Consider the following 25545-nt stretch of genomic DNA (forward strand, 5'->3'; position numbering starts at 1 on the left):
AAAAAAAATAATCCAAGGCTGGAAGGAAATTACCATGTTACCGTTCACAGCACACATTCTGACCACAGAGAGAAAAAGTCTATGTTTCGCATGCTTCTGTCCATATTGTTACCTTTGCTACTTAAGGTATTTCCAACAGCAAATCTATTTACTACTGTATATCTTACTAAGGATACAGAAGAAACAATGCAGGAAAGTGGGTTCCCTTTCCAGGGTTAGAGCTTTGAGGTCAGTTCTTAACCAACTTAGATGACTAATAATGCAGATAATACTGTAACTTTATACTTGAGTGTGATCATTAAGATGGATTTGACAAATATCTAGAAGACTCAGGCACTGAAAGCACGTAGGAGAATTTTAATCACTATGGTGCAGTAGAAAACTTAATTGAAAAGCTGCAAATAATAGGAGTAAAGTCAGTGATAGGCAATAAGGATTATTTAACAAATTTCCTTGCCATAAAATATTCAGCAACACAAGCACTTAACCTGCCATTGCTTCTATCATGAAGTTATTGCACAAGCATGTCTAATGTATTTTAATATTTACATACACTAATCTTTCCAAGTTATTGCTGATGACAGTAAATTCAAGCTAATTACAGAAAGGAACTTATTTTCACCAAGTCTAAACAACATTGCTTCTTCTGGTAAGTGTTAGGTCAAATAGACCTCCTCTCAATTACAACATTTAGAGGTTTACTTTATCTAAGTAGTCCTTTCTTCCTGAAAATCCTACGAACAATATCATGGCATGAGTACACATTCTCTGTCATTTATCTTTAATGGCTTTTTTTTTTTATTTGAGATTGAGGATTACACCTAAATGCAGAAAGGTTTGTCTGAATACAGAACAGCAAATATATAGCTTTTGTACTAGCTAAAATTCATAGAATCATAGAATGTTTTGGGTTGGAAGGGACACCTAAACGTCACCTAGTCCAACCCCCGATTCCTTCTCTTGAGGCACAGTGAATTTTTGTGGAATGTATTATAGTGACAGTCTGTACCAAAAAACTACAGTGCCCTGAACTCTGGCATAAGAGGATTTCTCTGCTCTGAATTATACCTACCCCAATTACAAAAATGGAAGAGCAGTTCTTGCTGCTACACAGGAAAAACACCTTAAATGTTACATTTCAAATCCCACAATGCACTGCAGAAAGAGGAAGAATTTTGATTAAAGTAAAATTAGTTGCTTAATCCACATGTAGAATGAATCTAATCCTGCCACACTACCCAATTAACAACAAACCAGAGGTTTGTGTAAGTCCACAGATCTGGAGATCTCACGTGGAGCAGACAGGAAATAATTTTGCAGTGCCATGGGCAGTACTTAAGGACTTCTTTGTTCAGTGTAGTTTTTATGCTGCTTTCGGAGAGTGGCTTGTTCTGCTGATCCCTTCTGGAAGGCAGGGGGAGACTGAATCCACTGTTGCAGAAGCAGAGCACATCCTTAGGAAGAGCAAGTTCAAGGAACAGCAGGTGTGGTAACAGCAGGAGATGTAGGGAAGGAACAGACCTGTGTAGAAACTATTCTTTGTTGCTCATATTTTCTCTACTACTGTAACTATCTACTTAAAAGTTGCTTCTTGTAGTCAATATTCTAATTTTTAGTTGTCAGACTTCTTGGGAAACTGTGCTTGGTTAAAGTTCAGGCAGGTCTATCTCAAAGCTTTCTCTGATTCAGTGTCACACCAGTGTCCCTAACCTTTTCTTTTCTCTGCACCATACAAAGGCCATTTCCTACTACAGAGCTGAAAGATCAGGTCTCAGTCTACCAGACTAATGTGCAAAAAATACGTTTTTCTTGTTACTTTTTCCAGACAGCAAGCCTTTCACAAAGCTTAAAGGTATGAAATCTCTTCCTCTGTGTTCTTCAGCAGCAATCTCAGGAAGAGAAGTAGCACATCTGAGTCAAGTATTCAAAAAAATCAAAGAACTACTTCCATGTTGAAATTCATGTCCTAAAAAACCCTGTGTATTATATTCAAAACCGATTTTTTTAAAAAAAATGTTTATATTACTTGTTTTGTGTTTGTTTTACTGGGACTTCACCTCAGTGCAGGCAGCTCAGACATTTCAATACAAAACACCCAAGGCAATTTAAAGATACACCTGTATCTACATCTATCTTTCTGTATAAAATAATTATAGTGCTCAAAATAATACAAAAGGAAGATTTTGGTGCTACAACTACTTGATCTTTTTGTTATCTAGGGGAAAGATCTTCTGGTTACTACTGAAAACTCTAACTCAGGAGCACACCTATGGCTTCTTCACAAAACTAAAGCATTAAAGCTCCTCCATTTGCAAACTATAAAAAAAAAAATGATGTTACACAGATTCTATTGAACACATTTATGTTAGTTTAGCTCAGCCAATAGTAAGGGACTACCTACAAGATGACAAAAACTAATGGGCTGAGTGCTTAATCAATAATAAATGATCAAAATTTTTTTCAACCAGACAAAATGCTGTTAGGCAGGCACTGACAGCAGTAAAATCAGGGCAGCAGTTAAATTAGGATTTATAGATGTGTATGTGTGTATGCATACATGTTGTTGTAAATGATCAATACTGTAAGTCAAACACTGAACATTTGCTCTCTTTTCTGGAAGGCTGCTATTTCATCCAGTGGTGCTCAGTCATGGACAACCCTTAATTTACAGAGTAGATCCCAAATAAAAGCTGTGACTTCACAGAATTGAGGAGTTGACAGTACCTCAGGATCACAAGAACAGTGCAATACATGCTCGTTGAAAACTGATACTCCCTCCTCAATATAGAAAGTGACAAATCTTGTGACAGTACCTCCCATCCTTCAACATGAGACTGCCATTCTTCCAAAAACTCTAATTTTTCCATTTGTCTCTTGGCCTCATTTATGTTGGAACAGACAGCTTTCATGGCCTGGAGGGCTTCCATTAGTGCCGCATAGTCACTGTGCTTCCTTGGAGTCCGCTTCAGTAACTCCTATTTAAACATTTAAAAAAAAAAAAAAAAAAAAAAAAAAAAAGAAAAAAAGAAAAAAAGAAACCTGTCTTTGATGTCTAAATGTACATTACAGGAGGCTTAAATTGACTAGGATACAAAATCAAAAAGTAGCCACACTTCTCTTTTACTAGGTGGAAAAGTAATAAACCCTCCAGCATTGTGCCCTAGTAGGACACTAAAACGCAGAGAAATAAATTACTAACAATAAAAATAATCACTACATAGGAAAAAGTTTGCATTTCAGCTACTTTCTCCCCCCAACAATGTTTCTTCTTGTTGAGCTTTGGGGTTTTTTTTGGGGGGGAAGGGTGTGGTTTTTTATATTCCACAAGATGGAACTGTTCAATAGCAAGGATAACAACTCTGCTTTAAAATGTTAGTTTACTGATGTCAAAATTAACACCTGCCTTTCCTGCAGCTCAGGGCAAAAACCATGTTCCTTTAGCTCCACAGTATTGTTTAACCTAGTGCAATACACCAGAGCACTGAACAATAGCTTAGGTGACTCACTGATGTCAGATGGTTACTGGTAATGGGAGCCATACAAAAAACAAAAGCAGAGTTGCCAGTATTCATTTGAGATTTCCCATCTCAAACTACCAAATACCCATTGACTGCTGGACCGACTATGGACAGCCTTCAGTGCACACCCTGACTGAGGCGTGGGTACATTCCTCCTGGAGCCCTATGCCCGCTGCCACCACACCCTGTATTTAAATTTAACATAGATATATTCATTTCAATGCATCCCTGAAGTAATTAATTAGTCATTTTCCCTTGTTTTGCTTGTAGATCTTTCATTCAAAAAATAGAAGACAAAAATAATTTTAAAATAGGCCAAGGGAACTGTAAAACCACAGATATCTAGTATGACTCAAACCTCATTGCAATTATATTCTTTAACTTGTTTTAAAAACCTTTATTTTAACATGTTTACTTTTAAGCTTTTATGTCAGTGCAATGAAATGCATATGCCTCATAATTGGCAATGTTTCAGATCTAAACTTGCACATGCACCATGAAAAATACTGTCCAATAATCAAGTTTCAAGTAGCTTCTAGAGCAGGATCTGCTTTGGCTTTTCTCCCACAGTTTGAAACAATATAACAGTATTAAACCTTACTTTGTTAAGCATAAATTTGTTTTAAATATTTACTTTCCTGATGAAGGTATTCTTTTATTTCCTAATATGCAAAAAATTTCAGTAACTCAGAGGTTTGAATATCTAATGTTTATCAGCACATTTAACATTTTTCATTAAGTTTTAAGTTGTAACAGTAAGATAAAAATAAACATATAAATGTGCACAGAATCATCTACAGCACCTTACTGTTACTCTAAAGTTTTTCTTACAACTCATTTTCATAAATATTTTTCATTTACAGTTTGGTGATGGTAAATTAGAATCATCAAAGCATGTCACTAACAAAACCAAGCATTTTAAGCAAGGACATGGTCAAACCCAGCTGAAATCAGTCTCATTAAACTCCCTTAATTGGCTCACTTCCGTTCAACAATGGAGAGGCAACCTTACGACTAGATGCAGAAGGGAGCTAATCATCTTGACCCAGCCAAACTCCTCAGTCCTTTTAATACTGATGTCAGAAGACTTGCCACTGGCTTTAATGAGAGCAAGTCTGGGTCCAGTATCTCATAAAGAGATTATTCACTGTGTAGAGAGATTGTTCCTGCAGTTTGGAAATATGCTTAGCAACCAGTTTTATATAGAAGTATAATGTCCTAGATAAAAATCTTTTAAGTACCTTCAAAAGAAGGGGATACTTGCATATTCTCTGTATCGGTGTTACTAGATATCCTTCCAATGGTACATCTGTGTTCTTGCGTCCTCCAAGGAGCATGCAATTCTAGAGTGTGAACAGTTTCAGAAATCACTAAAAAATCCTCAGAAAATTATCAGAAATAAAGACAAGGGCATATGCACACAGCAATATTGGCTAAGCTCTATAAAAATGATATACATGTATGTTAAGTATGAGATGAGGGAGGTTTGCCGGACTGCCAAAAGAATAGGCTTGAATACATGCATAGGCAGGTACATTGACGATCATACGTGACAAGGAAGCTGCAATGGTGTTATGCAGGCATCTCCCCTAGGTATCCTCTTCATCCAGTCTGATTAAGAGTGGCCTTTTTTTAAAGTTGAAAAATAAAATACAGTAAATAAAATGCTAGAAATATTCAATGAACAAAAATAAAATTAATTCAGGGTGACCACTATAGGTGATGTTGGTTCCACAAGGTGTGTTCATGACAGTAAGTAGCATCAAAGATGCTTTGAAAAGTTTCAATATGGCCATCCTAATACACACACACAAAAGTCTTCTGTTTACATGCTTCTATATTTAAATGTGATGTGCAATGAATAAAATATCCTTACTCTTGGGCTAAAGAATACGTGAGTTTTGACAAGACATCCAACTATGGAAGCAGAGATTGCATGAGTTATTGGGTGGAAGCATCCATGAAAAAGCAGCTCAGAGAGAGAGAGAGAGAGAGAGAGAGAGAGAAGAAGAATAAGGGCTGTTTGAGATAAGGAAGTATGTGAGGGACATCACAGCAAATATTTGAAATTGCTGGAATTAAAGTGTAAGTACATAAAGACCTAAAGTAATGATGGAAATTATTTTATGGAGAGATCAGAAGGAATTGTGATGCAATGGTATGAGATAATCTACAGCTTCAAAGAGCAAGATGTCTAAACTGAGAACACTAAACAAAAGTAGTTTAACACAGCCAGATGGTATGTTGACGCAGGCCACAAATCTGAATGCAGACACATTGTTGATGGAACAGAGGCTACACAACCGGGTGGTCGCTCTGCTCAGCACGTAACTCACAGCGCACATACCCCATAACCAGTGCTGCTAGGGGGATCTCTACACCCACTCTTAAGTCTCTGCTTTGTGCTCATGGTTAACCAGCTTCTGTATTACCTTAAAGGATCTCTTATCCTAAAGGATCTCACTTAGCCTGCCAACAAAAAAGCTTCACTGATAAAGACTGAGCAAGATAATGGCAATGCAGACTCTAGGTTTATATAACGATTGTCTCTATACTTAAAGGCTCAAAAGTTTGGTTCCAGCTCCCAATTATTTATAGATAATCACATCTCTAGTGGCCTGAACTGTTGTTCTGTCTGACTAGAAGGCTTCAATTTCACTTTCAAATCAAACAGTCAGACCTCCTGTTCTCTATGTTAGAGTGCTGCCACTTACTCTACAGACATGCCCTGAATCTATGAGGAACCTAAAGCAGTTGTGGAAGCCCTGTGCATGCGCCAGGAGTACATGACACTGACACATCACGAACTGCCTCAACTGCACACTTGGCTTGCTTTCTCACAAAAAAAGCTCTTCGCAATCTTTCCCTGGAGTATTTTGCTTTTTGTCTCTGTAGTCAGCATTCACCCCTTCTTCTTGAGTCCAGCTATGCTGCTCAGAGAGTCAGATCCAGTATCTTTCAAAAATTTAGTGAGCTGCAACAAGACAACTTCACCAAGAACTCAGTCAACAGCAGTAGTGAAAGCCTACTACATACTAAAAATAATTCATAAAACTAAATAAAACTTGTGATACCACCAGCATTGTCATCATCTTCTTTTTTTAATCATATATGTGATGCTTTGCTGATAGTGTCATTTGCTCTCCAGTCCTAAAATGCAATAACCGGATCTGATCACTCTGAAATTTGGTATTGTACCTGAGGGCACCTTCTCAGGCATTTAAGTTCCAACATAGTAGGCCCCATATTTCAAAGCTGACGTTGTTATCACAGGACACCATTAAGGAAAACACAAAAATAATTCCACACTGAATCTTTCTTTTAACAATTAATGTCAACTATTGGGAAACTCAGTATTTACATGGAAACTGGTTTTGCTGTGGGAAAATCACGAGGACTGTAATACTAAACATTTTAAACCCCCTCCTTATTTGTCTTGTAAAGTGAAAGACTAATTGTGTTGCTGTGTCTTTTGACCTCAGATTAAGTCAGCATCTAAGATCAGGATGGCTACTCCATAATCCATAACAAAACATCTTTCTGTCTGGCACAGCCGTGGCTGCAGTACCAGAATGTGGACCTTCTCTTCAGAATTTCTGACAAGTCCTTCAACTTCCTTTAAAAAAAAACCCTCTTTTTATATCTTATCCTACCTTTTTTTCTTTCTACGGGCACGGCTGGATTTAAACTCTTGCCTCTTGGCCAGCAAGTTCAAGGCACAGTGCTTAATGCTGTATTACACACAGATCCAAGTGCAGCAGTGAAAATATCATGTACACAACTCATTCCACAACCAGCTGAAACTGCCTGCTAACTGCTTGCAGGTGTGCTTGTAGCTGTTACATGGTAGAGGTGACAGTGCTAACAATTCACTGCTCAGTCAAAAAATATTAAGTTAGAACACCAGTTCAAAGTTTATTTACCAAAAGAAACGTCCTCACTGTTCTTATTTTGTTAAGGTCAAGCAGAACTTTCTGTGCCTTCTCGTGGTTACTGCAGTATTCATCATAGATACGGAATTTCTCTTTCTGCAGAAACAAAGAAATACATTGTTCTTCACTTGCCATTTTTTTTTTAATTAGTAAAACATGGAATGAACACTTTTCAAAGCTGAATAGCTAATATAGTCTTCATTTTGGAAGATCAGCTCTTCCTCCTACATTTATTATTTGAGGGTCAGCCTCAAATTAGAATTATGAACAGTCTGGAAGGCATCACTTGGGAATTTCAATTATAGAATACCAGATTGGAAGGGACCGCAAGGATCATCTGGTCCAACCTTTCTTGCCAAAAGCATTGTATAGACAAGATGGCCTGGCACTAAAATCTTAAAAGCGTACAATATTGGGGAATCCACCACTTCCCTGGGGAGATTATTCCAATGGCTGATTGTTCTCATTGTGAAAAATTTGCCCCGTGTCCAATCAGAATCTCCCCAGGAGTAACTTGTAGCCATTACTCCTCGCCATTTCCACGTGGCTCCTTTTAAAGGAGGAATCTTCAGCTTCTTTGTAGCCACGCTTTAAATACTGGAACACGGCGCAAAGGTGTTAAGGCTGAACAAACCCAGTTCTCTCAGCCTTTCCTCATATGGCAGGTTTTCCAGGCCTTTGATCATCTTGGTGGGCCTTCTCTGGACACACCCACCCCAGCCTGTTCACATCTCTTTTGTACAGCAGGGACCAATATTGAACACAGTATTCCAGGTGTGGCCTGACAAGCACTGAGCAGAGTAGGATAATGACTTCTTTATCCCTGCTGGTGATGCCCTTGTTGATGCACCCCAGCATCCTGTTGGCTTTCTTTGACGCAGCAGCACACTGCTCACTCATATTGAGCTTCTGGTCCACCAGGACCCCCAGGTCCCTCTCCACAGAGCTGGTCCCCAGCTGGGTAGATCCCAGGCTGTGCTGCGCTCCTGAATTATGTTTTCCCAGGTGCAAGACTTTACATTTGTCTTTGCTGAACTTCATAAGGTTTTGCTGAAAAATTTCAGAGGCTGGACTATCGCAAAAAACACAGAATAAAAAAAAAACCAGGAAGAAAATGCACGAGTGGCTTATTTTCTGACATCATTACCTATTTTGTCTGCAAACACTTGATTGCAAATATGATCTGTACTTCTGCAGAGTCAAAAACTGATGTTACTCAACTTCTATAAAATATTTCCACAAACCATTAATAATTTTCTCCTCCCACAATGAATAAACAAAGACCTAGCAAACAAATGGGACTCTAACCAGACATAACAATGCAGCCTAGACTTTTTCTTAGGCCTACAACTGAAAGAAAACTAACTTGTCCTGATTTTGCACAGCTCTGTAACACTGACATCCTTGTTTTGCTCCAACAGGAAAAATAATACTCCTAGAAAACAAGTACTACAGGACATACAAACATACTTGTGGAGGTACTGCAGTTATGAGAAGTAAAACATCTTCACAGACCAGAACCATGGAGATATTTTACCCAGCATAATCAATTCTTTGTTAAACATTCACATTTTTGCCTGGCATCAAAGGGGAATAAAAATAAAGCATATTATTACTTTTGCTGTTTCATGCAACCCTGATCCTTGTATCTCCATCTCATATATAGGCACCGGCCTCACCCATGCTGAAGGGCTCAGTTTGTCAGCCTGGGTTAATTTGGTGAATATAGAAATGATGAAAGAATAAAAGTTTGCCTATTTGATATGTTCCTTCTTCATTCTCCTCCGTTCTTTTTGTTACAAATGACAGTAACCAAGAGATGACCTCAAAGTACTCTACATTATGCAAGTCATATTTTGTCCTCATGACTATGTACACTCATCATCATGACAGTAATTAATAAAGACAATTAATAAGGTAAAAAAGTGAAATAAGCCTGTAATAAAAGATAGCGTACATAATGAAGAAAGCAGGTTCCAACTTCATGTTGCGCATTAGGTTCTGGTTGTAAGCACTCCTCCACCAGAGACAGGAAGTTTTTGTGAACTGCAAGAATATCTTCAATATTTGAAAACAACATCTGCAAAAGAATAAAACATACGTAAATAAAACATGAGATACAAAACAGAATAAATATGCAATTAGGAGACTAACCTTAACTGTCTCTTCTGTGACATTTTTATCCACTTTGGCTGTAGCACATTGAATCATTCGGTGAAGGAAAGCCTGCATGAAACAAAACAAATAAGGAAGAAGTTATTTCAGGAAGACTTGAACAACCTCTGGCATTTTATGCTTTTAATTTGTTTCCTAAATTTCTTACGTTTGGATACAGAGTCATATCAAAATATTATTTGGAATCTAAACCAAGTATTTTATTTATAAAGCATTTAGCACGCCTGTTATCCTAACATGATATAAAACCCTATCTACATAGTGTTAAAAAGAGTTAAACAGTGAAATATTAATGAAGTTGAGAAACGTGCTCTGAAGTACCACTTCCACCCTGCACTCATATGACAATCAAGAAAGAGCAAAATGAGTAATTTTCAAAATCTAGCTCTAGGAATTTACTAATTACAAGTCAAAGCCAAAATAAGCCACTAATTTCTAAAATAAAAATAGCCAGGAGATACTATGATGAAATGTAACTTTTACCATAGTAACCACAAGTAAGATTTCTGATGTATTAATAATCAAACCTACTGTAAAATAAATTTGCTTAAATAACAGTCAACTGCACCTGGTTTTGCTTAATGAAAATGTTCACTCTTCCCTCCCCAACACCTCACCCTTGGGGATCAAATGAGAAGTTAGTAATACCACTAATAAAATAGCAAAAAAAAAAAAAAAAAAAAAGAAGTTTTCTTATATTTCACATTCAAAACTGGAAACAAGAAGAGATGTACAATAAGTCATTCCAAAAGAAATAAATCACATATCAGGTACAAAGGATATAATTATTTTTTATTAATTCATTCCATTAAAAAGACCTGGGTATGTTCTGAAAATATCTACACACTGTAGACTAAAATCTTACACTGACAAGTCTTCACACAGACACACATATTCTTTAGTCATTAAAAACTGGCACCACAAATGCACAAATGTCATGTCTTTCATAACCATTTAGCTCCAAGTCACTGTGCATTGTACACTGTACACGAACTCATCTAAATTCTGGCATGGTACAAATTCCATAAAAGAGGCAATAAATAACCCCTGTGTGGAAGGATAGCAGTCACAGCATCCCTTTTTTTCTCTCTGCTGGGACTTAAACATTTTCATTCCCAAGCAATGATCCTTTCTCTGCTGAAGGGGACTATGTAACTAGCATTACACATTTTTATTACTGAAGAGACAAATCTAGTTATCCAGGAGATAAACAGAATCAAGTCTGGAATATCGCCAGAACACTGTATGTTTCATATCACTCTCTACAGTGATGTACATTTTCTACTTTAAACCCCCTCTTTTTCCTGACTATTTATGCTTTCTTTCTAATGTTTTATTGATGGCAAAAAAATGCCATTAATTCATTTGCAGCAGTTAACTGTTGGTGGACGACAGCCCTTTATATCTTTTCGTGCTATGAATATCCACAGGGGTTATGGTAAATTTACTGTGCGCATCGCCCATACAGTGCACAACCAATGCCACACAGAGTAAGAAAGCCTGTTTAACTGTATGACTCTAAATTCAGTTTTGGAAGTTTTCACTAAACCAGCCAACGGTATTAAATATACTTTAGAACCGAGATGAAAAAAAATCACGTAGAATTGAGTGGGGAGGGGGGGAAACACATGAGAACTACCTCTGAAACTCATGTCTATTTTTACTGACTGTAATCTCTCTCTGTTCACATTATTTCCCCATAGACCAAACAGACTGCTCACCCACACTTAATGTTATCCCAGAAGATCTTCATTTCCTGTAACTATGAAGGAAGGTGAACATGGAGTTGGCTGAAGGCAAAAACAGAAAACGATCTGGGAGCTGGGGCGTTAGTTATTCTCGAGTGATTCAAGACACTAGCTGAGAGTCACAAGGTCAAGAAGAGTATACATCAGCTGCAGTAAACAAGAGTTGTCCAAGCAGCACTGTCCCAGACCCCACATCTGCAGAGGTTATCAGAAACTGAATCCAGGAAAATCCGAACTCTTGCAGAACCCAGACACAAGTTACTTATTAAGGTAGGGAGGTATAGGATGATTTCAGCCCCTTCCAGCAGCTTGGTGCAAGCCCATATGTTATGTTGCTGTACTCATACTGCAGGGGTAGTGTAGTCACGATGCCAGTTTTTCCTAAAGATTTGCCACCCCTTGTTCCCATCAATGCAGATTTGCTTCCTGAAAAAATCATAACGCTATGTCCCACAACTCTGTGGTTGTGACCATTTTAACCTTTCAGGGTACTTATATGAGAGCCCTGCAAAGCCACAGATATCCCAAAGTAACTGGAAAAATCTCACACCTTCTAGAAGAGAGGGGTAGGAGAATTCAGGGGTGTGCAGGCAGGGATGGAGGTATCTACCCCCTTCCACCTGCCACCAAGACCCATCCGTGGTGTTCTTCACCCACTGTGGAGTGAGCAATGCAAAGCAATGATGAAAACCAGGTTTGCATGATGTCAAATCCCCTGTCAACTCCCTTCCTGGAATGCAGAGACACCGCTGACTCCATACACACAATACCTCTGCTCTGGGACTTTGCCAGAGAGAACAGACAGATGTCATCAGGCAGAAGGACGGAGAACTAATTGCTTTTGTTAGTGTAAAATAACCTTAATCCAGCACTGTAACTATGGAAAGACAGGTATCGCTGAACTTGTATGAACACAAAGTAGATCTGAAGGAGAGATGACTAACCGAAACACTCCAGAATTATCTGAACACCAACTGAGAACAACCAAGAACATTTCTTCAAAAATTAGTAAACACAGAAAAAGCAGGTTTTGTAGACACAGCTTTAAGGAGGACCCTGACATGGAAATAACAGACCTTAATATAAGGATACCCAGAAACTACTCAGGAGGTGACAGCTGCTGAGCTAAGAGAAAAAAGTTTATAGAAGCTTTTGGAGGTAAACCACATAAACTATTACTAATCCTAGAAAAAACACACCTGTAAAGAAATGAAAGAAAAGTAAAACAGACATCTCGGCCAATTTAGGATTCACTAAAGCACCAGACACACAAAAAAGTCAGAAACTCCTCTGAAATAGCACTGAGTGGTTTCTAAAAGTTCTACCATAACTTCAAGTCTGCTGTTCAAAGTCCAGACTCATTCTTGAGGCATTGCATCACATGAAGGAGCAAAGTATTACAAACTTCAAGGACACAGCTGAATAGCCCCTGCTCCTGGACTGAGCAAACAATTGTAGCAATCAATTGGCATACTTGATTCCCATCCTTATAAAAAAAATTTTAAAAAAATTAAAAAAAACAACAAAGCAAAAAATCAGCTTAATGCAATTTCATTTGTCATGCACACGTGTGAGTAAATCATTACTCACTTTTGTTTCCTGGAGTATACTGCACATCTTGTTGAGGTTACTTCAAGATTCATCTATATTAGTGTAGATGTTTCTTAGCACATCATCAAGCACAGAGAATGTCACGTATCTCTGTGCACACCAGGATTCCAGACCTTTGTCACCTAGACAGTGATCCTCAACTTTCCTAAAGCTTTTCAAGTACATTCCAGAGTTTCCCTTAACTTACCTTCAATTCCTAGTTTTCTCAAGGAACAGTAAAGCCATATGGTTTAGGCATAACATAATTTTAATTTTTGTATTTTGCTACCAGCATTCTAGCTACATTACTAGAGTACAGGGATTCAGCCTTGCAGCACTGCAAATAGAGATCCACTGCCCCGACACTCTCTGACACCCAGATTCTTGCCAATTGCCTGAATTCAGAGGTAAGAGACCTCCATGAAACATTCCAGAGGAGCAAGTTGGCTGAGTGTCATAAAGAGCAGTCTAAATTTAAAAGATCAGATGAAGAGGAAAGATAAGAGAGAGGATGTTTGTCATTTACATTAAAAAAAAAAATCTTAATCCAGTTTCGTTTGTCAACTTTTAGAACTGTCTATGGAAAACTTTGTCATTCTAGGAATATCCTTGAGTCACTCAGATTGCTACAACCCTTGCCCCCACAAAATTTGAAATTCAAATTACAAACCTAAACTTCCTCAAGCATCCTTCTGAAACTTCATTAGCACCAAACAGCATCTACATGATTAGTGTATAGCTGCTTTGGAGAAGAAATGCCCCAAAATGCTGAGAAAATTCTAGACATGAAGAGGCACATCTTTAGAAGTTTGACAATCTTTAAAAGTTTGGCGAACCTGCAGACGAAAACGTGGGGTGCCAACTGAGCCTTTTGGAATAGCGGAGCAGCTACATGTAAAATAAATAAGAGTTTAGGGCTAAGGCTCCTTAACTCCACTGGGGACATAAAAACTCTACTTCTGGCTATGACTCGGGGTCTCTGGGCCACACTGATAAGGAAGAGGGTAATTCACCTCTACCTTAGAGAAATGTGGCAAAGAATTACACAGAACATTTGAGAAGATTCCATACTAATAATACCAATGAAGATAACCAAATCCTTTTTTCATGGTTGTGTATTTATTACTTCCAAAATATTTCTACATACTTTCTGTACTAGTCCACGTTCTCTTTTACCCTTTGCCTGACACTGCTATAACACACTATAGGAAACACCAGGGCTGAAAATTCAAAGAAAGACTGAAAATCCAAATTCAAAGAATTACAAAAGAATCTGTTCACGATGCCAAATAAACACTAATGTGTTTGCCTGTCTGTTGATCTGCTGCCATTTTGTGAGGCAGCATGTTTCACAGAGAATGCACACTGAGTTCCTGTTACAGGGATTTTACTTCTGGTCTTACGAAAATAAGAGTTGTGTTGTTGGGTTGTTTGGTTGGGTTTTTTCCTCTATAGTTGCTCTGTGTGTTGTTGAAAAAAAAAAGAAAAACACCACCGCTACAGATAGCACAAGAAGCTGCCAACAGCACAAATGACTTCTCTGACATCTGGAAAGAAATCAGGGAAGACAAAGAAGCCTGCCTGCGGAAGATTCCCAGGGCACAAAGAGATTTTGCCTTCTTGACAGATAAGAAATTAAGTCCTGAAATTATGTCAGAGCACCTGGATCAAAAAGTAAATGTAACTATTTTTCTGAAAGCAATCATCCTACTTTTGCGAGCCTAGAAAGAAATATTCTTTTTTGAGAAAAGAATTAAAGAAAAAGCTACTTATTTTTTTCCCCTCAGACTTCTTTTAACATTGTTTCTACCATTAAATCTATACTGTCATAAACAAAAACAAGGTGGATTGCAAAAACATATATTTGTAACAAGGTCATTTCCTGTATATTTTCACTTTAGGAAAACCAGTTCAACTGAAGAGCCCATTCTATCATATTGAAGCCTGCTGAATAAAGCTAGCAAGATGCTTTGTACATTAAAACTGAATAAAATTTTATTTTGCACACTGTCAAAAGACAAAATCCTAAAACAAACCCACAACAAGGAAAATGTTCGTATATTACTATTTTTGTGTCTATGATAATAGGCTTATCTTCACAAATTTAGAAACACAAAGCTGAAATAACTGTAGGTTTTATGTTTTCTCTTTACATTCTTAGTGTATTTATAGGCATCTGGATGGCAGAAAATATTTTGCTCTTTCCACAATATTCAAAATGATCCTAGAGAGAACCCCAAGACCTATACTTGGGAAGCAAACTGCTCAAGATTACAGGTGGCTAGCCAAACGTGTTTTCTTATCGTGGCTATTTCAGCTCACAAACATCGAGGGGGTATTTTGCACATCAGTCTGAGTTTTTGCACACTCTAATTAATGCACATCATATTCCAGGTCCCAGAACACCATGCTGGTTTTGTTGAAGCACTTTTGCTTGATTTTGCCACAAAAAAAAGTTAAAAAAAAAAAAAAGCAGTTCAATAGAGAAGACTCCAGCAGCAATAGCAGCTGTGGTAAGCACTGTGTGCTTATCCTCCTCTTCCCATTAACCTGTGCCAGAAGCAGTAGCTGCTCAGGCTGGCTTCTGCTATCAAACAAAAGACTCTTCTTCTCCCTCCAGTAACTCACCAGCTGAGGCACCACCTGTTTCTCCCATCTTGCCTGCAGGACTGGATGCATCACAAGCAGCAAAGAGAGCGTCAGCCAAGGTCAGATATAGTCTTTTTCCCTACTGTACCTACAGCTGCTTTCAAAGCTGGCTTCAGATCCTGCTGCCCACAAAGACATGGGAATAAACAGACCACATAGAATCATAGAATCACTTTGGTTGGAAAAGATCTTCAAGATCATCAGGCCCAACCATTGACCTAACACTGCCATTCCATCACTAAGCCATGTCCCTAAGCATCTTGTCTATACATCTTTTAAATACCTCCAGGGATGGGGACTTGACCACTTCCCTGGGTAGCCCCTTCCAGTGACTGATAACCCTTTCTGGGAAGAAATTTTTCCTCATGTCTAACCTAAACTTCCCCTGGTGCAACTTGAGGCCATTTCCTCTCATCCTATCACTTGTTACCAGGGAGAAGAGACCAAGACCCCCCTCACTACAGCCTCCTGTCAGGCAGTTGTAGAGGGCGATCAGGTCTCCCCTCAGCCTCCTCTTCCCCAGGGTAATCACCCCCAGTTCCCTCAGCTGCTCCTCATAAGCCGTGTGCTCCAAGACCCCTCACCAGCTTTGTTGCTCTCCTCTGGACATGTTCCAGCAATGCAACGTCTTTCTTGTAGTGAGGGGCCCAAAACTGAACACAGTATTCAAGGTGCGGCCTCACCAGTGCCCAAGTACAGGGGCATGGTCATTTTTCTGATCTGCAATACTTTCCATTCTAGTGCTAATTTGCTTTTCACAACTGACCAAACCATTCCCTTCTCCATTCATCTGACCCTAAAGGGCATCAGTCTGCCTGAAAGACTCATTTCCTTAAAGTAAACACAAACTCTTAGAAGTACACATGCAAAAAAAAAAACAAAGGTGATTGCACTGAGGAAACATGAATGTTCATAACCTGCTCATACATGACAAACGTGCTGCCAGATTTTGGGATAATTGTAACCCTTTGTCTGTCATGTATATTTTTTTATTTTCTGCTAAAGTTGTTCTCTATCCTATCAGAAAATGTTTTCCAAGAGAAGAGCAAGAAAGCCTTTTCTCAACTTGTCCTGTAATTCAATCTCCTCTTCTGCATTTCCCTAGTCACTGACAATATTTTTCAACTTTTTTCATCACACCTTCTTCATCCTTTCATGCACACTGAGACCCCTAACTCCCTTTCCTCCTTTGATGAGAAAGTGCCCTCTAAACTGATCTCCCCCACCTCTAAAATCACCTGAGTTATGACTATGCTTTCACTTTTGATCCCCTCCTTCCTTTCAGCTCCATAGCAGATGAAAGCAAGAGATTTATAGGCAAAGGCCAGTTCCCCTCAGCCAGGCGGGAAGTCAGATGTCTCCACCCTCTTCCTTGTACTGAAGCCATTCTCAAAAAGATTTAGTACAACCTTTTCCTGGCCCAAATCAGAAGGTATCTGTTCCCTTTTCTTCCCAGATGGCAAGAATCCTGTCACCCATATCTAATGTCTTCATTTTGGGGAACTGGTTTTCTGAGGACTAGCTATGCTCTTGCTGGTCAATACAAGTCTGGTTGATGAATAACGATGGAGTTACTCGCACAGCTGCAGTTACAACCATGCCGAAGTGAATTGCCAAATCAGAGGCTGGACGTCAGGCTGGCTCACACATGCTGCTACAATGTGAAGCCACGTGCAGAAAGCTGCTAGAAGATCATCTAAATTTTTTCTTGATTAAAACATAGCTTAACATAACGTAATAAACATAACATAGCTTAACACAGCTTTAGAGAAAGGCCATACATTGGCGTAAGGGATGAACACCCATCTGCAAGCTGAGCAGAAGGCAGAGCCTGTCTAGTATTTTTGGCAAATATTTTATGGAACCTGGCTTGCTGGTAACTGGGCCTTTATCCCATTAAAAATGCCAACAGGCTAGATTCCGGTCTCAGTATCACCAACAGAGAGTTTTTGGAAGGGTAAGGGGAACAGAGGGATTTACCTGTCCCACGTGAATTTCTGAACAGACTGCTGGGTTTGCAACAGAGAAACCAACCAAACAAGAGGCATCCATATCAATAAAGAATAAAGTGTTTCCAGCATGTTTGTGAAGAAGTACAAGATTAATCTTTATTATATTTTGAAGATTTCCTGATGAAGAAAAAGACTCTGGATTGAAAAATGTTCACATGTATGTGGAATTCCCCCGGTAATACATCATATGGGCCTGTTGGTGCATTTTACAAAGTGAGTAATACACTGCTAGCCATACAACTGATCTTAGAATCATAGAATCACTTTGGTTGGAAAAGACCTTTGAGATCATCGAGTCCAACCTTTAACCTAACCCTGACATCCCACCATTAAACCATGGCCCTAAGCACCTCATCTATCCTTCTTTTAAATACCTCCAGGGAGGAGGACTCGACCACCTCCCTGGGCAGCCCATTCCAGAGCCTGGCAACCCTTTTGGTGAAGAAGTTTTTCCTAATGTCTAGCCTAAACCTGCCCTGGCTCAGCTTCAAACCATTCCCCCTCGTCCTAGCATCTGTTACCAGGGAGAAGAGACCAAGACCCACCTCACTACAGCCTCCTGTCAGGCAGTTGTAGAGGACACTCAGTTCTCACCTCAGCCTCCTCTTCTCCAGGCTAAACAACCCCAGTTCCCTCAGCCGCTCCTCGTAAGCCTTGTGTTCCAGACCCCTCACCAGCTTGGTTGCTCTCCTCTGGACATGTTCCAGCAACGCAACATCTTTCTTGTAGTGAGGGGCCCAAAACTGAACACAGTATTCGAGGTGCAGCCTCACCAGCACCGAGTACAGGGGCACGATCACTTCCCTACTCCTACTGGTCACACTATTTCTGATACAGGCCAGGATGCCATTGGCCTTCTTGGCCACCTGGGCACACTGCTGGCTCATATTCAGCTGGCTGTCAACCATCTTGTATCACCACCCTAGTGGGAATGGAAAAGAAATGACATCTACAAACAAAGTTTACCTCTCATAAAAGTCAGCAGTTTCCTGAATTTACAGAACACTAGGTTCTGACTGGGAAGTCTCAGTGAATTCAGCTGTGTTCACTACCAGCAAACCAAAACAAAAAACCAGGAAACCTCAGAGCAATTGTAGATCTGGAAGTAACAGTATGTTCCTATTAAACTGCAATCACAAGTAGAAAATAATTCATACATTTGAAAGCTTTATACTTCATAGTATAGTTTCTGCTCCTTTTATGCAGACATGTCTGCTTATTCTAATCAATAAAACAATTGTTTCTTGAATTTGCATTTAATTTTTACTCAAAAAAATGATTATTTTCCTAAACTTCTTTTTTAACAGGAGAACCAGTTTGAAAGAATTCAACGTTTGCAAAATATTTGAGATAACTTTAAAATTCTACACATCAAATTGTATTTCTTTTTAGCTTAAAGCATCTCGTGAGCTTCAGACAGTGTAAAATGCTCAAGATGAGAAATATATGTTACTCCTTTGAAACTTTTAGATTTTCTGATTCAATGAGATATACTAGTTAGAAACCTTGAAAATATTACAAGTCATTTTCTGCTCATCTCCCTTCTTTATCTTTCCAAAGTCCATTAACATGTTTAAAAACAAGTCAGAGTCTTTTCTGACACAAAAATATCCACCAGAATTGAGAAAGCCATAATCTTTATTACCAATTATGAGAAACCTGAAATAAGACATCACATCTTCACTTTCAGAATTAAAATTTAAAGCTTAATTCTGACTGAATAAGGGAGCAAAGCTGACTCAGCACCAATGCAAATGCAGTACTAAGTCCTTAGTGATTAAAGGCAGCTAATTAAAAAACCCAACTGTTTTACCTATAAACCAAGAAAACTTGAAACTACAACAGGCAATCATAATGGAAGCCCTCTGAACCCTTTTCACATGTTCAGTTTTCAACACATAACACATTTTTTTCTAATATTGGATTGCACAGTCCATAATTGTGAGTTTATTTAATGTTTAATGTGGTTAGATGCTAATTAGGAATTAGAGCATTTGAGAGTTCTACAGTTTTTATTGCCAGAGTTATATAAATATCGTGTACTTCTCAAATACTATTCAGTGCCAATTCCGGCTGCCATTTGTATTTGCACACTTATGCCAAGAAAAACATGAAGCGAGCAAGAGTATGAAACAGCAGTTTTCTATCCCAATTTCAATTCTTCACGAAGCCTACTGGGAAGCTGTAGCAAGTGCCCTCCTGGTCACAGAAAAAAGCAGAAACATCCCATTTAAGTTCTTTTCCAATCAGTAGAAATCAAAATGGTTCCCCACATAAGGAAACATCTCTTATATCTGGGATACATAGCCCAAATTCCTATCACTTGTCATTTAGATAGGTCCTGGGACGATCACATGGTCAAAGTTAATGGGCTCATATGCAACGATGCCTCATTTCATGCAACGATCATGTGCCACATTTCCAAGTCTTAATGAATAGTCTTATTTTGGAAAAACTCCCACACAACAATATATACTCTGCCTTCTCCTAAAAATACACCAAACTGAGAATCTGCATAATCAAAAGACATCCAGGTCTATACTATGGTGATGTTGCTATTTAAATGCATTGTGAAACAGCTATTCTCTTCACGGCAAAATAAGGTTTTAAGAAAAACATATTGCTTTAAAGTACTTATTTCACAGAGAATTAAGATGTTGTTGGCTTCTGAACTCATTTCAGCCGCTAGTTTAGCAACACAGATACGTACTACTGCAGAATTATTAAATACAAATGGTTAAGGCCTTGAAAACATAGCAAATCATACCAGACCAAAAGCAAGGCTTTACTATTGTCAACAAAAACTAGGGTATACAAAAAAAGCAAGCTCCCAAGAAATACAACAAAAATTCTATCCACACTTTTACAGTTATCCCAAGCATGCTTAACTCTGCCCAGTAATGCCAACATACGATGTCAGTATTTAAGAAGGCTAACTTTCGCATTTCCAGATTAATTTGAAATAATTTCACTAGACCAGTTTCCATATGTTCAAGTATTTTGGCTGTACTCACATGCTTTCATGTTCTGCAAATCATGAGGAAAAAAACCCTTACAATTTCACGTACAATAAACCAGAGTCGATTCAAACTCCAAGAAAATACTAACCTGCAACCTTTCCACTGGCCTTAGATGTGTAGCATTAACTATAAATCAACTCAATTACAACTTCGAAGAAATAATGTACCAGAACAGCCAAAACAGCCAGAACGGTCATTAAAGTGGGCTTTAACGATAGCCCCCATGAACAAAGTGGCTGAAGCACATCCATGAATTTGATCCTTAGCTTGAAATCCAAGATGATATACCCCACAGTTTGGATTAGGAAACCCATTCTGACAGCAGATTGTCTTTAACAGCAATTCTCCTTCTATGCAGACATGTAGAGCAGTTAATTTTTGATGCAAATGTTCAAGGGCATATTTGAACTCAGGTAGATAAATCAAGCAGAAGTCCTATATGCCCGCCCAGTTAGAATTACAAATTACGTGGGTTGGCAGTTTTTATTTCTTCTCCTCCCCCGACTCCTCCCCGCCCCTTTTGTAAGACTGTGAAGTTCTCAAAATTTCATTGGAAAACTGGATCTTCTTCACAAGAGAATTTAAACAGAGAGCAGGATCTCTTTGTAAATGGGTCAGAAAGCAGTTTCAGCTGTAATGTGTTTCTCTATATCCAGCAATAAATTTAGTGAGAGACTACTTTTGAAGATAGTATTACTGATAGTGGTGGGTATTTAAGAATATATACAAAGACACATACAATTTAAGAATACATACAAAGTGCTTATTTATATGCAGAAGAACAGTTTACATAGAGAATTATACCTATTCTTGCTGTACCATCATGTAGTAAAAAAATCATCAAATACACTCTTATTGCACTTGTATAAAACAACTTTACATCCTTAATATTTGTTTAAACTCAGAGCTCCTACTATCACTCCTACTTTTCACACTCAACAATTTTAAATGAAAGGTAACGCTGTGATACGAATGCCCCCCACCACCCCCTGAAAAATCATTTCTGTAGAGAAACGCACAACTTCACTATAAGAAGCTGACAAACTCTGCATCTTTTGTTGGAATATTTTGCCTAAGTTTTAACTTCTTTTTCTTGGGAAATAGATAGGTTGAACAAACCAAACAGCTAGCCTACTCTGAGAAACACAAACTGGCTGCAGCAGTAAACTGAGGTTTACAATTTCTGCGTACTGGCACAGACCCAGCTCTCAGATTTGCAGGGCCAGACCCCCAGCACTTCTGATTCAGCATCCCACAGGAATCAGTGACATTCAATGCAAGAACAGGACCCCATTCAACGGGATCTTACTGCAGCGTTAAAGGATTAAATTACAACCAGGATTGATTCGACATTGCAGATATTCTGATGAAAAGAAATGGGCTTAAAATTCACCTTGAAAAACTGAAAGTATTTTAATTAAAATACATGTCTTTTTAAAAAAAGTATTTAATAAACACTGCAGTGGCACATGTATACTTATTTGGTGATATGTGACTTTAAACTCCCATTTCGGAACAAATATTTTAAAGTGCTGGAAAAAAAAAATCTTGTATCATCCATAGAAAAAAGTATGATTATAGCTATGCAAGTCTTGCAACCTGACTTGAAAAACTGATTTTTTACTTTGAACCAGAACTGAGGAAGCTACTGACTTCTGAAGATTAGATGCCAATGTCAGTTGTCTTAACTTTATTCCAGCAAGAATACAACCATACCAAAATTTAAATTATTTTATTTTACACTCAGCTTCATACAAACAAAAGATTGTTACATGCCCCTATTGCCTGCCATGAATTGGTCTCATGAATTTTCATCTGCCTATATGGTTTTGAGCTGATTTCCATGGAAATGCAATCATTAATAATATTTTTTCTGGCTTATATTTGATTCATGATATGCTTCAGCTGTGCAAATGCAAAGAATAGCTCATCTTTTATTTCTTTATTGGCTTGATAACTATCAGAAAGAGTATATGATAAAAAAATTTTAGCTCTTGGACTTTTTTTCTTTATGCTACCATCCTAACATCTGCTGAACATTAATTATATCACAGGATATTTACATGTTAATCTCACTTTACATCCACCAAAGAGGTTTCATTTCTTGAAGGATACAATGAACACCAAGGACATGATTTTAGAAAAATAAATTGAGCATATTCACATCCAGAATGGAGCTGCCATTTGAATTTATGCCATGCCATTTGAATTTATCCACATTAGCTGGATTGCCTCACTGTCAAATAAATTCATAATTTTAAGAAATATGGACCTGGATTCTAAGTGCATGCTGGGGAGAAATAAACCCACACACACTCATAGGCTTTCCTTCTCTCACTGGTCCTTTCCCTTCTCCTTTCCCTATCCAAACACAGACTTTTTTTGTAGGTCTCATGTAGGTCTATAGCCTGTCTTTGGCTTTGACGAGTTCCCAGGATAATTGCACAATTTCACTGAACTGTCTGTGAAGCATTTGTTCTTCAGGAACACAAAGACTGCATGGCTATTCTTGTTCCTTTCATTAAATTTTACAAGGGAACAGAAGACAAAACCTGATTACAGTACAATTTTAGTTGCCACCTTAATGTTTTTTTTTTTTTGTTTGAATGCTGGGACCTTAAGACAAGAGAGCTCATTTTTACCTTTTCCTGAAATAAGAGCCTCATTTTTTTAGGTTATAATCAAAAGCTTTAAATCATCCTCCACTTGAAGCAGGGAGGATTTGGGGATTTTTTTTTTTTAGATATTAAATCAGTAAAAAATAGTACAAGAAAAACTGCCGCTCCCAATCAGTCTGCAGGGACAGCTTGGAAGAGTGTCGCTTAAGCTAAAAAAGGAAGATATTCAGCTGTCACAACATCACACAAACCACCCTCCTCACCAAACTACCTGCACCATAACTGCAGACAAGTTCCAGCAGAGCACGTTGGTGGCAACTGCCATCTGCTAATACTCAGCCGGAGTTTGACAGAGCTGAATGCTGCTCGTACCAGGACATACCGCTGCTTACCAAGACACTCACGCTGATTACACAAGCAAGCTGAAGTCTCACAGAGCCTTTCCACGTAAGGTCACATAAGGATATGGAACTTTTTTTTTCTTGGGTTTTTTTTTTTTCTTTTTTTTCCTTTCATTCATTAATTTGCTGTGAGGAATGTACTTTCAGCTCCTATTCACCAAAGAAAAAAAAATAACTGTCTAAACCATTCAAAACCCCAGATACCAGACTTCGAAGAAGAACACAAGGGAACAATGGTGTTAGTAGGATCGGGAAATCAAGAAACTATAAATAAATATTATGTATTGTTTTCCAGCATCTTCAATAGTTTCAGATCCTGCAGTCCTTCCTCTGGGTGAGGAAATGACGCCTCCACAAGTTGGCCTCATGGCCATGACAGACCACTATAGTTTGCCATACCTGGGCAAACTGAAGGCACTGAGCTTGCAGCCAGTGAGCCACGCACAGGCCCATCTGCTGGGCAATAAAAGCCACTGTGACCACAGATGCGTTTCTTGACTTCAACATGCTGCTCCTCCACTACAAAGCCCAATTTATCCCTTTTAAGGAACAGGGTACGGCTGCCTTGGAGATGACCAAGCCATCTGAGCTATGGCACTGCATGAATGTACAGATAGAGACAGCTTGAAAAGACAGGCAAAATAGCTTCAGGAGCAATATCATGGCTAGAGAGTAGCGTTAGGAGGACAACTGAAGCCAAGATAAAGTCTGACAGTCTTCAGGTCTATACATGATCCTGGTAGAAACCTCTTCATCCTCCTTATTCCCTGAGATCCTGCCCATAGGAAGGACCAGCAGCAGGGAGGCAAGCGAGGCAGTGAGGCCGGGGCAAGATGTTCTCTACTAACGTCATTCCAGATGTGCAGTATTCACAATTATACCAAAAATGAAGGGAAAAAAGAACCAAACTTGCAGGAAGACAGGTTCGCTTTAAATGAGGAAGCGCAAGCCCAGAAGAAGAATTAATACTTCACACACACAAACGAGGCAGACACTACACTAACAAGCTGAAATCCTGTCAGAAGGAAGCAAAAAGAAAAGATTGCTTGGTCTTTCAGGCTTAATTTTACTTTCCTCAAACTGCCTGTTAAGAAGTTACTAATTGCTAGACTTGATTTTTTTCCAGTGGCATGTGAAAGAAACTGGGATAAGTACAGAGGAAAAGCTGCTAAATCCACAGAGTTAGAAACTTTCCACCAGCATTTTTTTTTTAGAAGAGACAGAGTTTCATTTCAAAATATTTTTCTAGCCTCTTCTACTGTGAAGACTGCAGTGCAATGATTTACAGAAGGGATGCTATCTCTATAGACAAACAAAACCATCATTCCCAAGAGATTTGACCTTCACCTTCCCTCCCAAAATAGTATGGCCAATTACATAGCAGCAGCAGCCCACATCCTTAAAATATGTTTGACTGAATTATGGAACTAAGTGCTAGTCTTGACTTCTCAAGTTTGCGAGGGACTGAAACTAACTTGAAGAATAAAATACACAACTAAACCAGACAGTTACGTTTGTCAGAAAATAAATTATTTCAGCAACTAAACAGTGATGCAGTAGTACATACTGTTGAATTTGTTGTTCTAGTTAAAGAAGAGCTAAAAAAATGCACAAACCGACTTATCGTTACATCAACTTGAGCAGTAAACTATAAGCTTGCAGGAAGTTTATCATCCTGTTTGCTGACTGTAGTTTGGCTTGTTGTGGTTTGATACCATGTTCCTGTTCCTTCAACTCACGTCCTCCAAACAGGGCAAGCATTGGAGTCTCACTGCCTTTACTCGCAGATGCTTACCCAGCCCATATACTTTCTCATCACAAAGATGCTGTGAAGACTGTTGTAGGGCAGAAACAGCTTCACATCATCCCTCAAACCTGAGGG

The 25545-nt window shown here is 38.6% G+C and overlaps 1 protein-coding gene across 1 annotated transcript in view; it reads right to left on the minus strand.

Moving 5' to 3' along the window:
- PREX2 (phosphatidylinositol-3,4,5-trisphosphate dependent Rac exchange factor 2) overlaps positions 1–25545 on the minus strand; it is a 189038-nt gene that overhangs the window by 124775 nt on the left and 38718 nt on the right. The window contains exons 2-6 of the mRNA XM_009634464.2: positions 9605–9676; positions 9408–9530; positions 7442–7546; positions 4760–4861; positions 2814–2975 (exon numbers count right to left, since the gene is read on the minus strand). Of these exons, the coding sequence (XP_009632759.1) occupies positions 2814–2975; positions 4760–4861; positions 7442–7546; positions 9408–9530; positions 9605–9676 (564 nt within the window). The remainder of the gene's footprint in view (positions 1–2813; positions 2976–4759; positions 4862–7441; positions 7547–9407; positions 9531–9604; positions 9677–25545) is intronic.

Source organism: Egretta garzetta, unplaced genomic scaffold (genome assembly GCF_000687185.1).
Source record: "Egretta garzetta isolate BGI_Z169 unplaced genomic scaffold, ASM68718v1 scaffold251, whole genome shotgun sequence".
Lineage (NCBI taxonomy): Eukaryota > Metazoa > Chordata > Aves > Pelecaniformes > Ardeidae > Egretta > Egretta garzetta.